We start from the raw sequence: 13023 nt of genomic DNA on the forward strand, positions 1-13023 counted from the left end.
CAGAAGCTGCACATATGCTTCCTTTTCTGCACATGTGCTTTGTTAGTCAAGATGTCAGCCAGTATTTTTAAGCAGAGTTCCTTGTGACTATGCCAGGAAGTGTTTAGAATGCAAAAAATGCTTGTAGCTTAAGCATTGGGTTCTTATCCTGACAAGTGACCTTGGCACCGCAGCCAGTGTAGGTGCTGCCAGGCAGGGGGGCATCAAGAGGCACCTTTAAGCATAAATTAGAAGGTGCTTACCACAAGCAACACAGTATACCGTATTTTTCGGACCATAAGATGCACTTCCCCCCCCCAAAAAAAAGTGGGGGGGAAATGAGGGTGCGTCTTATGGTCCAAATGCTGTGCCGAATCGCCCGCCCGGATTAGGGGCCGAATCGCCCGCCCGCCCGGATTAGGGGCCGAATCAGCCCAAGCTACTGCGGCCGCCGACCGCCCGCCCTACCAGCTGCCCGAGTCCTCACCACCTTCTTCGGCCCGCGTCAGTCGGGCCGATCAGGGACCCGCAATTGGAGAAGGAGAGAGGAGCTCACAAACAGACGTCCTTTGCGCCCAAAGCACCAGTTCGGGCCGAGGCTTTGCAGAGAGAGGAGCTCTGTTTGCGAGCTCCTCTCTCCTTCTCCAATGGCGGGTCTCTGATTGGCCCGACCGACGCGGGCCGAAGAAGGTGGTGAGGACTCGGGCAGCTGGGAGGGCGGGTGGGCGGCGGCCACGGTGGCAGTAGCTTGGGCTGATTTGGCCCCTAACCTGGGCGGGCAGGCGATTTGGCCCCTAATCCAGGTGGGTGGGTGGGCGGCCGCGGCGGCAGTAGTTTGGGCCGATTCGGCCCCTAATCTGGGGGGATTATTTTTGGTTCAGAATATTTTTTTCTTGTTCTAAAAACTGGGTGCGTCTTATGGTCGGAAAAATACGGTAATCTGTGACAGCTGATTTCCAAAGCATGCAACTTGACAACTGGTTAATATGTTATTTCTATTTTTTGTTTAATTAAGGAGAATGAATTTACACAGGCAAACATCTATGCAGATTTAGCAGTAAATTCTGATAGATACAACCCATCTGCTCTCACAAATAAAGGAAACACTGTTTTTGCATGTGGAGACTATGAGAAGGCAGCAGAGTTCTATAAGGAATCTTTAAGGAATGATTCTTCATGTACTGAAGCACTTTATAACATTGGTAAGTGAAAGATACTGGGATTATAAAGCTTGCACTTGGCATTATAGTATTTGCCGGGGCTGAGCTATTATTTTTAAACTTCATGATATAGTTTAGATTAAAGCTATGGTAACTAAATAGATCTGGATCGTGATCCATTACATTCATAATGAATGAATGGGTTCTGCGCCTACGCAGGGACCTCGCAGGTAGACTAACTAGCTCCTCAAGACGCCCACTCTGCCTCTCACATGCTACGTGCTCTCATTGTAAATGGCAGTTGGGGGCACTATTTCCTCAGTTTCTGTTTGACCGCCAACGCATCAATACCTTGGTATTGGCTCCTCGGATTAACTGAAATTGGAAAGAGAATTTAGGATTACTTTTATGGACTTTGACCTCAGAACTTCTAAAGACCATTCTTTGCCTTATCGGATAACAAACAAAAAGAATAAAAATGGACTTTGACAAGGATTTGTAGATGGAAGCTGCAGGGTGTTCACCCCACTTGCTCCCTAACAACATGGAGTCGAAGAAAACATTTAAAGGATGTGTGGAATGCTGTGCAAAGTTGCCATCAACTGACCATCATGAATGGCTGGGAAAGACTCCTGCCTGAAATCTTGTAGAGCTGATGCCAGTCAATGTGGACAATACTGAGCTAGATGGAACAATGGTCTGACTCGGTATAAAGCAGCCCCCTTCCTTAATGGCTGACTTTCCAAGTTAATGGCTGATTTTCCAAGTAGTGTTATAAGTAAGTAACAGGAACTGTGTCCATAGAAGACTCTGCAACGGAGCTCAGTTCAGCATATTGCCAAGCAGGCAAAATGTGAATGGAGGGGAAATTGTAGCAATTTTTTTATGTTATCTCCTTCCTCCAAAACTACTTTTTGACTTCAGAAATATGTCCTTGGGGGCTGAGGAGGAAGGAGAGAACAGCAAAAATCACTACCCGCTATCCGATCTGCCGATCTCCCTACTCATCAACACTCTAGGCTGAGTTCCGTTGCTGAGTCTTGCACAGACACAGCTCCTGTTATGAACTCAGTATGTCAGCCAATAAGAGGGAAGGGGATCTTTGTGTGTTCTTCAGAACCTGGTGTGCTCAAATCAGATTGCTGATTAGGTGGCACTTAAAAAATGCAAGTTATTTGCAATTAAGAGTGGGTTTTTCTCCTTATACTAGATGTGTTGCTACAGGCTCATTAGGTTCATGTAAAAGGTAGAGAGCTTAAGCAGTGGTTCGCCCTCCACTATCAATATCCATCTTTCCCAAAGTGCCCCCACAAGGATAACATTTTCTGCCACAGGAGCACCTTGGAAATGATCCTTGTGGAGCAGGCCTGCTCAACTTTGGCCCCCCAGCTGTTTTTGGACTACAACTCCCATAATCCCCAGTCACAGTGGCCAATAGCCAGAGACGAAAGTTTGGGCAGTATATAAATGTGATAAATAAATAAATTATGGGAGTTGTAGGCCAGCATCTGCAGGAGGGCCAAAGCTGAGCAGCCCTGTTGTAGAGTCGTAAAGTTGTGCCATCGAGTCAGTGTCAACTCCTGGCGACCACAGAGCCACGTGGTTTTCTTTGGTAGAATACAGGAAAGGGGTTTACCATTGCCTTCTCCCGCGCAGTATGAGATGATGCCTTTCAGCATCTTATACAGGTGTTTCCCATAGTCTGGTAAACATACCAGCAGGGATTTGAACCAGCAACCTCTTGCTCCCTAGGCAGGTTACAAATGGAGGGGGGACACTTTTGTGGTAAAAAACAAAAAATTGGAAGACTCCCTTTACGAAACATATGATCTGGATCGAGATCTGTTGACAGCCATAAGAGTGGGTTCTCTGCCTGCGCAGAAAACTGAGTAGCCATGCCTCAGCTTGTTGAGGCGTCCAGGCCCCGCCCACATGCAGAGCATTCTACTTAAGAGCGGGCTGGGCGCCATGTTCTTTTCCGGCTGCCTTAGCATTTGGACCTCAGTCTGCCGCCTCTCCGTTGGAAAGTTCCTCGTGAGTTCTATTTTAAAAAATAAAATAATTACCTGGACTGAACTTAGTGTATGACCTATTTCTGGCTGACGACATTTCTTAATTTCTGACTCGGACCGGCTGACAACCTTAGACTGGCTTTGACTGCAGAACGGACTTGACTACCCCTCTCGCCTACAGTAATGGCTGAGGAGAAAAAGTATTTTAAGAGGTGTGAGGGCTGCAATGCTAAAGTCCCCTCAAAAGACCTTCATGACTTGTGTCTCATTTGCTTGGCTGAGGAGCATAATGTCTCCTCTTGCAAAATATGCCTTTCGTTTCCCAAGCAAATGTGGAAGAATCGGGCACTTCACCTCCGGGCGGCAATCTATGACGAGGTGTTAAGTCCTTCAACACCGGGCATACCCCGTCCCTCGACGTCGAAGACTCCACCAAAACCTACTTCGACATCTCATTCGAGACCAAAATCCTCGACCTCAATGCGTTCGGCGTCACCTCATTCGAGACCGAAATCCTCGACCTCGATGCGTTTGGCGTCTCCCAGACATGCCTTGTCATTGAGCTGTTCCTCAGCGTCGAAAGCTACACACAGCCCCTCTATTTTGGGGAAATCCTCAACATTGAAACATAAGCGTCGTGTCTCTTCAACTACCTACAGCAACCCTGATGTCGATGAGTGTACCGATAGGACAAAGTCTATAAAATGCCCAGCCCTGGCTATTGCATCGACACCGGAAAAGCGACAAAAGTTAATCGATCTGACTCGGGATAGTACGCCATCCCCATTGGCAATTCAGGCTTCTTTTTCAGCTCTACCTACACCTTCCGCACCTGATCAGTGTGTTGAGGTTGACCCTTCATCACCAATATCGACCCGACCTTTGACACAGGGACCGCCATCGATATTGAACTTCTCGATGCCGAGGGTGAGATTGCTTTCACCAGTGCCGATGCCGGTCCCTTCGTTCCCTCCATCGACACCGGCTGCGGCTTTTCCCAACGTCCCATCGACGTTACATACACCAGTAATTTCAACATCGAAACAAGTTACTCCTCGGTATTAATCACCGCTCCCGGCATTCGTCATCGAGGACACTGCTCCGGATACTGAGGTGGGCCTCCACCCTTCTACAACGCAGACGCTTCTGTCTCTCCTGGATTCAACCACAAGCACTCCGTCCCAGGCTACATTTAAGGGATTCCGCCCATCAGAGGAGGATTCCCAAACTATCCCTGCACCTCCGCTTCGTCCGGGGCCCTCAATCTCAGCAGCCCAATTGCAGAGTCCTCTATCCTGGCACACCTGTGGTTTCACCCATGCACCACCTGCCCACATATCTGGCTCTGGGCCAATGATAACTTCCTGCTCTCATGCTCCTTCCTCGGGGGCAGCCCGGCCTTGGGAACCCTTAACTTCACTTCCCTCTGCTATGTCATTGACCATATTATCTAAGGCTGCTACTAAGGTCCGTACCACTACCATGCAGACAGCTACTCAAACTGATATCATTACTGTCTCCCATCAAGCTATTCAGACGAGGTCCCCAGCAACTCACTCCATAGCGACCCAGACATCAGCCGCTTTGGCCTCACCTATGACATCGGCACAGACTCAAACTGCGGTTCCCGCATCACCCACGGGCTCGCTTTCAGAACACTACGGCTTGTCGGACTTTGAGTCTGATCCTGAAGGAGAAGATGAGGAAGCTGCAGCTGTGGTTTCTCTCTGTCTTCCACCCGACGAGACACAATCAGAGGAAGCACCTCGAGATCCCAACCCCGGTTCCCCAATCCCTCTCTTGGTGGACAGAATGCAGAAACCTCTTAGAGAGAGTACCATTCAAGACCCTGTCACCGACAGTCTGGTTAACAACGGATGCCTCCCTATTGGGATGGGGGGCACACTGTGCGGGTCGACAGACCCAGGGGAAGTGGTCCCTGAACTAGAGACAACTCCATATAAACTTCTTAGAATTGCTAGCAGTCTTTCTTGCTCTGCAATCCTTCCTACCGACTTTACAGGACACCTATGTCCAAGTTCAGTTAGACAACACAACAGCACAAGCATAGATCAACCGTCAGGGCGGTACTGTCTCTCGGAGCTTGTGTGCACTTGCCGTCCAGATGTGGCACTGGTGCATCTGACACAGGATATACCCTGTTGCAGCTCACATCAAGGGTCTAGACAACATCCTAGTGGACAATCTCAGTCGAGTGTTCCTCCAGGACACTCATCACGAATGGGAGATCAACCCCAAATATATCAACCCTCTCTTTTGCCGATGGCTGCAACCGTCCGTGAACCTGTTTGCAACCTCAAAGAACAAGAAATGTGCCCGCTTCTGCTCCAGAACAGATCACGACCCTGAGTCGCTGGGGGATGCCTTTCAACTGGACTGGACAGAGGAGACATCGTACATGTTTCCTCCTCAGCCAATAACTCACTTCCTGGCGTGCCCAGTACCCTGCATCCTTGTGACGCCATGGTGGCCAAGACAGTCATGGTTTCCTCAGGTACACAGACTGTCCAAGAACCTGTTCCATCAGTTTCTGCCAAACCCAGACGTCCCCTCGCAGGACGATGGTCTCGTCCTTCACCTGGATGCTCAGACCTTCCGGTTGACTGCTTGGGGGATAGGCTTTTAAATAACATCTTATTGAATCAGAGGAAGGCATCCACAAGGCGCAACTATCATAAAAAGTGGCTTCGTTTTAAAACCCATGCAAGATCCCAGGGGGTTTTGCCAAGACGGGTGTCTATTTGCTAGGTGCTTCTCCTCTGTCCACCCTGAAATCTCAGGGATTGGCTAATGTTTTTATAAGAGTCTACCTAGCTGCTCTCTCGTCCCAGCACCCGGGATGGGAAGGAAAGACTCTTTTCTCGCATCCACTAAACAAAGCCTTCTTGAAAGGCCTCTCCAATGTCTACCCTCCGGTGAAGACACCAGTAGAACCTTGGAGCTTGTCTTTGGTGCTCTCATCACTTACACAGGCTCCCTTCGAGCCTATGGCCACGTCACCTTTAAAGTTAGTCTCCTTAAAAACCACATTCCTCGTTGCGATCACAACAGCGTGACAGGTCAGTGAACTTACAGCCTTGAGGGTGGATTCCCCGTACATGTGATTCTATGAGGACAAGGTCTGCATGCGTCTGGATCCCTCCTTCCTACCAAAGATCGTCTCAGAATTTCATCTGAACCAAGATATTATTCTACCTACCTTTTTCCGGAACCCACAATTATTGTTATATAGCTGTAATCTTTCTCTTCTGTTTTGGCTTGTGGCTGTAACATTAAAGAACTTGAACTTGAGCACTTCTTCAGCAGCACACCTTTCGGGAGTTGGCTTCTTAGGTATCTGTAAAGCGGCCACATGGTCATCGAATCTCCCGTTTGTCAAACATTACACCATAGATGTGCGCTCTGCTGCAGAGGCTAGCTTCGGGAGAAGTGTCCTTAAATGGGTGTTGCAATAGCACTACTGCACCCTCCTCCACGGAGAGCTTGCTAAACACCCACTCTTATGGCTGTCGACGGATCTCAGTCCAGATAAACAGGTTGATCACCTGTAACTGATGATCTGGTAGAGATCCGTCAACATCCATAAGACCCTCTCATCCTACCCCTCTGCAGTAGTGGTGCTCTGCTATGTGCGTAACGGTATGCTTGCTGTTGCCCTTGGATTCATCAAGTATGAACTCACCTACTCGCAGGATGATTGTCCTCCACGGCGGTCGTCCAAAGAACTTAGGAACATGGTGCCCAGCCCGCTCTTATATAGCACGCTCTGCATGGGGGCGGGGCTTGGACGCCTCGACAAGCTGAGGCATGGCTACCGCGGGGTTTCCTGCGCAGGCGCAGAACCCACTCTTGTGGATGTTGACGGATCTCTACCAGATCATCAGTTACAGCTGAGCAACCTGTTCATTTGAGGCAGTGCTTTTGAGTTATGCTGTGCAGGCTATGCTCTTCATCCCTGTAGTTGTATACCAATTGTTTCTGCATATTTGGTAGCAGTCAACAACAATTTGGTCTGTACATTTAGTTATAGATTGGAATAATACAGCTACTGCTTAAGTGGCTTACTCTTATAGCTTCCTTCACTCTGATCAATTTCTTACAGATTGATTGATACAAAATGAATGTTGGGTTTTTATTTTTGAGGGTTTATTTCTTCAGCAACAAACATGTTCTTAACCCCTCCTTGCCACCTTGTAATTCACTGATGCTTCCCAGTTTTTGATGACCTATTTGTTTCTAGGTTTAACTTACAAAAAATTGAACCGGTTAGATGAGGCGTTGGACTCTTTTCTGAAACTTCACGCTATCCTTCGAAACAGTGCCCAGGTTCTCTTCCAAATAGCAAGCATGTATCTTTTCAACAAATATAGAATCAAGCATATAAAAAACCAAATCATCTGTTTTTCTAGATTGTAGTACAGTACTTAACAATTGCATCTGAACCCCTTTAATGTGTCAAGCAAGTCACCGTGAGAAGTTCCTTAACTGAAGATACCTCAGATATGAAATAATGGAGGACCCTAATCAAGCCATTGAGTGGCTTATGCAACTCATCAGTGTTGTTCCAACAGATTCACATGCTTTAGCAAAGCTTGGAGAACTCTATGATAATGAAGGGGATAAGTCTCAAGCATTTCAATATTACTATGAGGTATTTGCATTTTAAATTATAATTCTATATGCATTTGTAAATGTTTACAACAGGCATACTTTACAAGGGAAGACATGCTAAAATTGACTCGTTGAAAATGTAAAGAGCATATAGAGTTTGAGCACATCTCTAACCTTAGTTAGTAAAGAATAATTCTTAGTGACTCAAGAATAAGGAAACAGTATAAGGTAGATATTTTTGATAAGGTAATAGGTACAGAAGAGTTAAGTCTAACTTGATAGTTTGAGGCCTAATTTCCTCCTATCTTATAAGAAAAAAACTGTGCCCAGAGGCACAGGGCCATAGAGCCATGATTTCCCCCCTACTGATGTCTACTGTGTGTGTGCGCGCGTACACACACAGGCAGCATGACAGAACATTAGGGGGAATGGAAAGATTTGGTCATGTACCATATCTCCACCTTACTTTCCTTTTATATGCCTTTGAAATTGCTTGTGCTCTAAGCATGAGTAACTTGCACTGAGCCGAAACAGGCATTTATCCCTCATTTTTTCATATCTTTACCACCTAGAGATGTACATATCAGGCGGTATAAAATATGATAAATAAATAAAATATTTTAATACAGGATTTCCCTTTAAGCATACAAACCACTATCCATTTATTCTAGATTAATCCTTTTGAACTTGGATGATTTCAGAATAAGTGAGATCTGGTCACCCCAATTTCCATTAATCTATATATATAATTCTCCTGGGTGTGCCAGGGAAAAATGCATCCTGGCAGCCCAGCTGATTGGCTGGGCTGTGGAGGCACCTGATTGGCTGGTGCACCCAGGAGAGAGGACAATTGGCCAGCGGTGTGGGCCAGGGCCGCTGGCGGGCCCGGCGCCCCGGCCTGGCGGCGATGGGTGGGGCGAGGGGCGAGGCGAGGAGGAGGACCGGCCGAGGGGCGAGGCAAGGAGGAGGACCGGCCGAGGGGCGAGGCGAGGAGGAGGACCGGCCGAGGGGCGGGGCCGATACTGGAGCAGGGGTGGGGGGAGAGGTGGCCAGCCCCAAAGAGTGGCAAGCGGCTCTCGGCGGACCCGGCAGGTGGCGGCACTCGGCCCGGCAGTGGCCGCAGCGGCAGCACTCAGCCCGCTGGCAAGCGTCCGCACTCGGCCCCCCCGGAGACTGGCCGGGTGGGGGTAGAGGTAGCTGGCCCCAAAAAGCGCACAGATGCTCTGTGCGGGGTCGGCTTGTATTAATGAAAAACCCATGGATTTCAGTGGCAGCAGAGCCAGACTGTTTGTCATGGGCAAAAGCCTAACATCTTTAAGCAAGCAGTGGCACTTTGTGTCCAAATAGTCATCTTAGCCTTCTTAAAGTTCCACATGTGGCATTTTGGGTTTTACTTTTCAGGAATAGAGGGAGGGCTGGTGCAGATGTAACTCTGGCTCTCTCTTAAACATGGTTAAGAAACAGATCCCTCATTCATTTGAAGATTTTAGAAGAAACTGTTAATATATTTTGTGTTTTCTTTACAATGAAGATAGGCATTTGTACTGTTAACATTCTGTGGGCAGAGCTATACTTAATAAGCCATTTTTATGAAGCAGTTCCCAAATATGAGCAGTTTTAACCACTCCATCATGGAACCTTGAAAAAGAGGCAATCCACAGGACAGGTTGCAATAATTATTCAAATTCCAAGGCATTAGGATCAAATTTATTTAAAAATAGATTAACAGTGCTTGAGTGTCAAAAGATTTATATCAGCCATACAAGGATTAAAATATTTGTTAGCCAATTAAAGTGTGCAGTAGGCCACACTTTTTCATGGCATGGCATGCTCCAATAAATGGCACTTCTTTTATTCCTTGCTTTGGGGTGCAGCACCACCCAGGCCTAGAAACTTTCCTATTTTTTGAACCTCACAATGGCTCTTTCAGCCTCCATTCTCATTATGTTCTTACTTTCCAGCTGCCTACAGATGTGGTTTTTGGTTTGTTTGCACAGAGAGGAAGGAGAGTTCTACACTCCTGACTAAAAAAAAAACTTCAATCTATGAGTGCATGGAATCAATTTGATTAGATATGTTTGGTTTTTAAAAGTGGCTACTTTTTAAAAATCAAAGCAACTAAATCATAATTTTAAAATTATGTAATTCTCCCTTCAAAATGTGAAATACTCTTTTTCCAAAAGATTGGAAGGAATCCATTATCCATAACTTTTTGAAAATTATAATACATTTGCACAAATTAATTATCTAAGGAAATGAAGGTATTTTTGTAGAGTATTATTTTAGTTTCCTTAACTCATGTTTGAAAATAAGATATATGGAAAACATGGCTCTCACCTCAACAAAGTCTTCTACAAAGTTTTCTGTTAATTGGAAAACCTACCACGTTCTCTTTAGGGATTCGTTAGTGTATTAGCACACTGCTCTCATTCATGTCTTACATATTTTCAGCATCTGGAGAATTAAACACGTAAATGAGTAAGATATTCCAGAAGCAAAATAAAGATGTTGTTTATCACTAATGTTGCGTTTCTTTCACTTTCTTTATTTTGTCAGTCCTATCGGTATTTCCCTTCAAACATTGAGGTCATTGAATGGCTTGGAGCCTATTACATTGACACGCAATTTTGTGAAAAAGCTATTCACTACTTTGAAAGAGCAGCGCTCATTCAGTAAGTAACGTTTGTGATTGTGTGTTTAAACAAATATCATTGGTCAGGGGACTTATTACAACCCAGGTATGCTGAATAAGCATACAGAATAAGTGAACTGGCATTTATATATATGTTGTAAACTGTATGAACAGTAGACTTGGGTACTTTTTTTATTAAAGTATTCACACCTTTGATTTGTTGGAGCTTTTAAAATAGGAATGCTGAGACCTCAACTTAAACACCAGTGCAACATTGAGCAACTGCATCTACTTAGGTGGTCCAGAAAACACCCTTCATGTCATCAGAAGTTTCAATTACTCTGAAAAATTGCTTTCCTAGGGTTGCATTAGCATGAAAAAGAAGGCAGTAGCCAGGGTACCTGATGATATTTAATTTACAACAAAGTTTGGATTTATTTCCCCTGGGTTTGCTGCAGAATTGCAGCATCAGGAATAGCAGAGAGAGGAAAGGCTGTTCCCCCAGCAACTCTGTTGGCTACCCGAACACCAATGGATGAGTAAACTACTTTGCTTTATATTATAATCTGTTGTAGACTGCTTTTGGAGATCTGTTGATTGAATGGAGGGACATAAATGATTAAAATAAATAAATACATGATTAGTAAGGTCAACACCTTATTTTAATAGTACTTTTGTATAGATTTCAGGGCTAAACATTGTGATCCTAAGCACACCTGCTTGGGGAAAAATTCCACAGAAGTAAAGGAGACACTTCCAATTAAATGTGTTGGAAGATAGGGCTGTGTGAGCCGGTTCGAGGTCAGGCCACTCAACCTCGAACTGGCTCTGCTCAACCTCAAGCCGAACCATCTGGGCTAATTCAGGCCCAGCTCAAGGGGGATGGGGGGCAGTAAATTTGTTTAAAAATATGATAGACTTACCACCGCCAAGAGCTTTGGTGGCTTTGGGAGTGATACAGCAGTTGCAGGGGGTCTCTGGCAGCTCCCCCTCCCCGCAAGTCTTCCCAGGATGGTTTGGCCCATTTGGGGTTTTTTTTGGCCCACTGTGTGCTGCGGCCATTTTGGGAGCCGCCGCGCATGTGCACTGGCCATTTGTGTGACCCAGGTCATGCAAATGGCCAGTGCGCATGTGTGGTGGCCCCCCAAATGGCCACTGTGCACACACAGAGGGCTGAAATGGCCCTGAAAGGGGCTGGGGAGACTCAAGGGGAGGCTGGTGGGGGAGGGGGAGCCACTGGAGACCCCCCATAGCTGCTGCAGCACCCCTGAGGCTGTCAAAAGACTCGATGGCGGTAAGTCTATAATATTTAACTAATTTATTGCCCCCCACCCCCACGAGCCAGGCCTGAACTGGTTTGGATTCAAACTGGGCCCGGCTCAACTTTGCATAAAAACAAACCAGACCTGGTTGGACTCAGGTCTTGTTCGTTTTGAGCTGAACCGGGTTTTCCAGTTTTGCGCATATCCCTATCGGAAGATAGGGTAGCAGGCTACTTTTATACTAGCCACGCCATCTTTTACTAACCTAATTGTTCAGTCACCCTTGTATGTCACTTGTACTCCCATATCCTATCTACAGTAGGTACCTCCTATAAACTGGATATCAAGGATCACCATCATACTTGGATTTTTAAATTTGCCTTCAACAATTTCTGCATATCCTTATCATTGTTCTTACCATCCAAATATTCCTGTTTGTCCTGAAATATTGAGGAGTTCTGTTTGCGAAGCTGACAGGCCATTCAGTCCAACAAGCCACTTTGCCATAAGAGAAAGGCGTGAGATTGAGTTACTAGAATACTTGATGCTAGTTAAAAGCCACAGCTCATGAAGCCACGATAGGACCTTGGCTCAGACTTGCTGCAGCCTCCTTTGTCATTTTTTTAATCGTATGCTTTAAAAAGTAATCGTACCATCATAATACTCATGCGGAAGGTAACTTAGGTTTATAACACCTTGCATAGTGTTTTCTGTTTTCATTATTTCTTGGCAACTAAAGTTTGGTGGTTTCTCACCTCCTTCTTTTTCCAGGAAGTGCCTAAATTCTTTGGCTTCATTTGTTCAAGGAAAAAAATGTTTTTAAATGGATACAGACCAATAAAAATGTTTTTAAAAACAACAGCCTGAAGATTAGCTTTGCTGGCCACTTCAAACACCTGAAATGCAGTCTAGTTATTGAATCACTCATGCTGGCACTCTAATTAATTAATTAATTAATTAATTAATTAATTGGATTTTTATACCACCCTTCATTAAAAAAAAATCTCAAGGCGGTTTACAAAACATTTAAAACAATATAAAACTATTAAACAGTTAAACAATAAAAATATAAAATTGGAATATAAAAATACAAATCCAATTAAAAGTTTAAAAAAACATACAGAATAAGACCATAAAATACAGAGCAGCAGCAACAAAAACAATTTTTTCCATTTGGAAAATGCAGAAGACAACTCAGTTAATTTTAAAGTATTGAACTGGATGAAGGTTTGTTTTTCCTGGCCCAGAGCCCTAGGCATTTGAGAACCAATGCTGCCAGCAAACCTGCACACACCTTTGCCTGTTTGCACATTTATGTAAAATGTTCCAAGTACAGATAACAGAAC

The 13023-nt window shown here is 45.4% G+C and overlaps 1 protein-coding gene across 7 annotated transcripts in view; it reads left to right on the top strand.

The window, feature by feature from the left end:
- Nucleotides 1–13023, top strand: part of IFT88 (intraflagellar transport 88) — an 85970-nt gene that overhangs the window by 42512 nt on the left and 30435 nt on the right. For all 7 annotated transcript variants that reach the window (XR_008319501.1, XM_053309777.1, XM_053309778.1 and 4 more), the window contains 4 exons: nucleotides 995–1181; nucleotides 7413–7521; nucleotides 7673–7823; nucleotides 10340–10455. Coding sequence is in view for 6 of the 7 variants with exons in the window: in XM_053309777.1 (XP_053165752.1) it covers nucleotides 995–1181; nucleotides 7413–7521; nucleotides 7673–7823; nucleotides 10340–10455 (563 nt within the window). In the remaining variant the exon portion in view is untranslated. The remainder of the gene's footprint in view (nucleotides 1–994; nucleotides 1182–7412; nucleotides 7522–7672; nucleotides 7824–10339; nucleotides 10456–13023) is intronic.

Source organism: Hemicordylus capensis, chromosome 3 (assembly GCF_027244095.1).
Source record: "Hemicordylus capensis ecotype Gifberg chromosome 3, rHemCap1.1.pri, whole genome shotgun sequence".
In the NCBI taxonomy this organism is placed as follows: Eukaryota; Metazoa; Chordata; class Lepidosauria; order Squamata; family Cordylidae; genus Hemicordylus; species Hemicordylus capensis.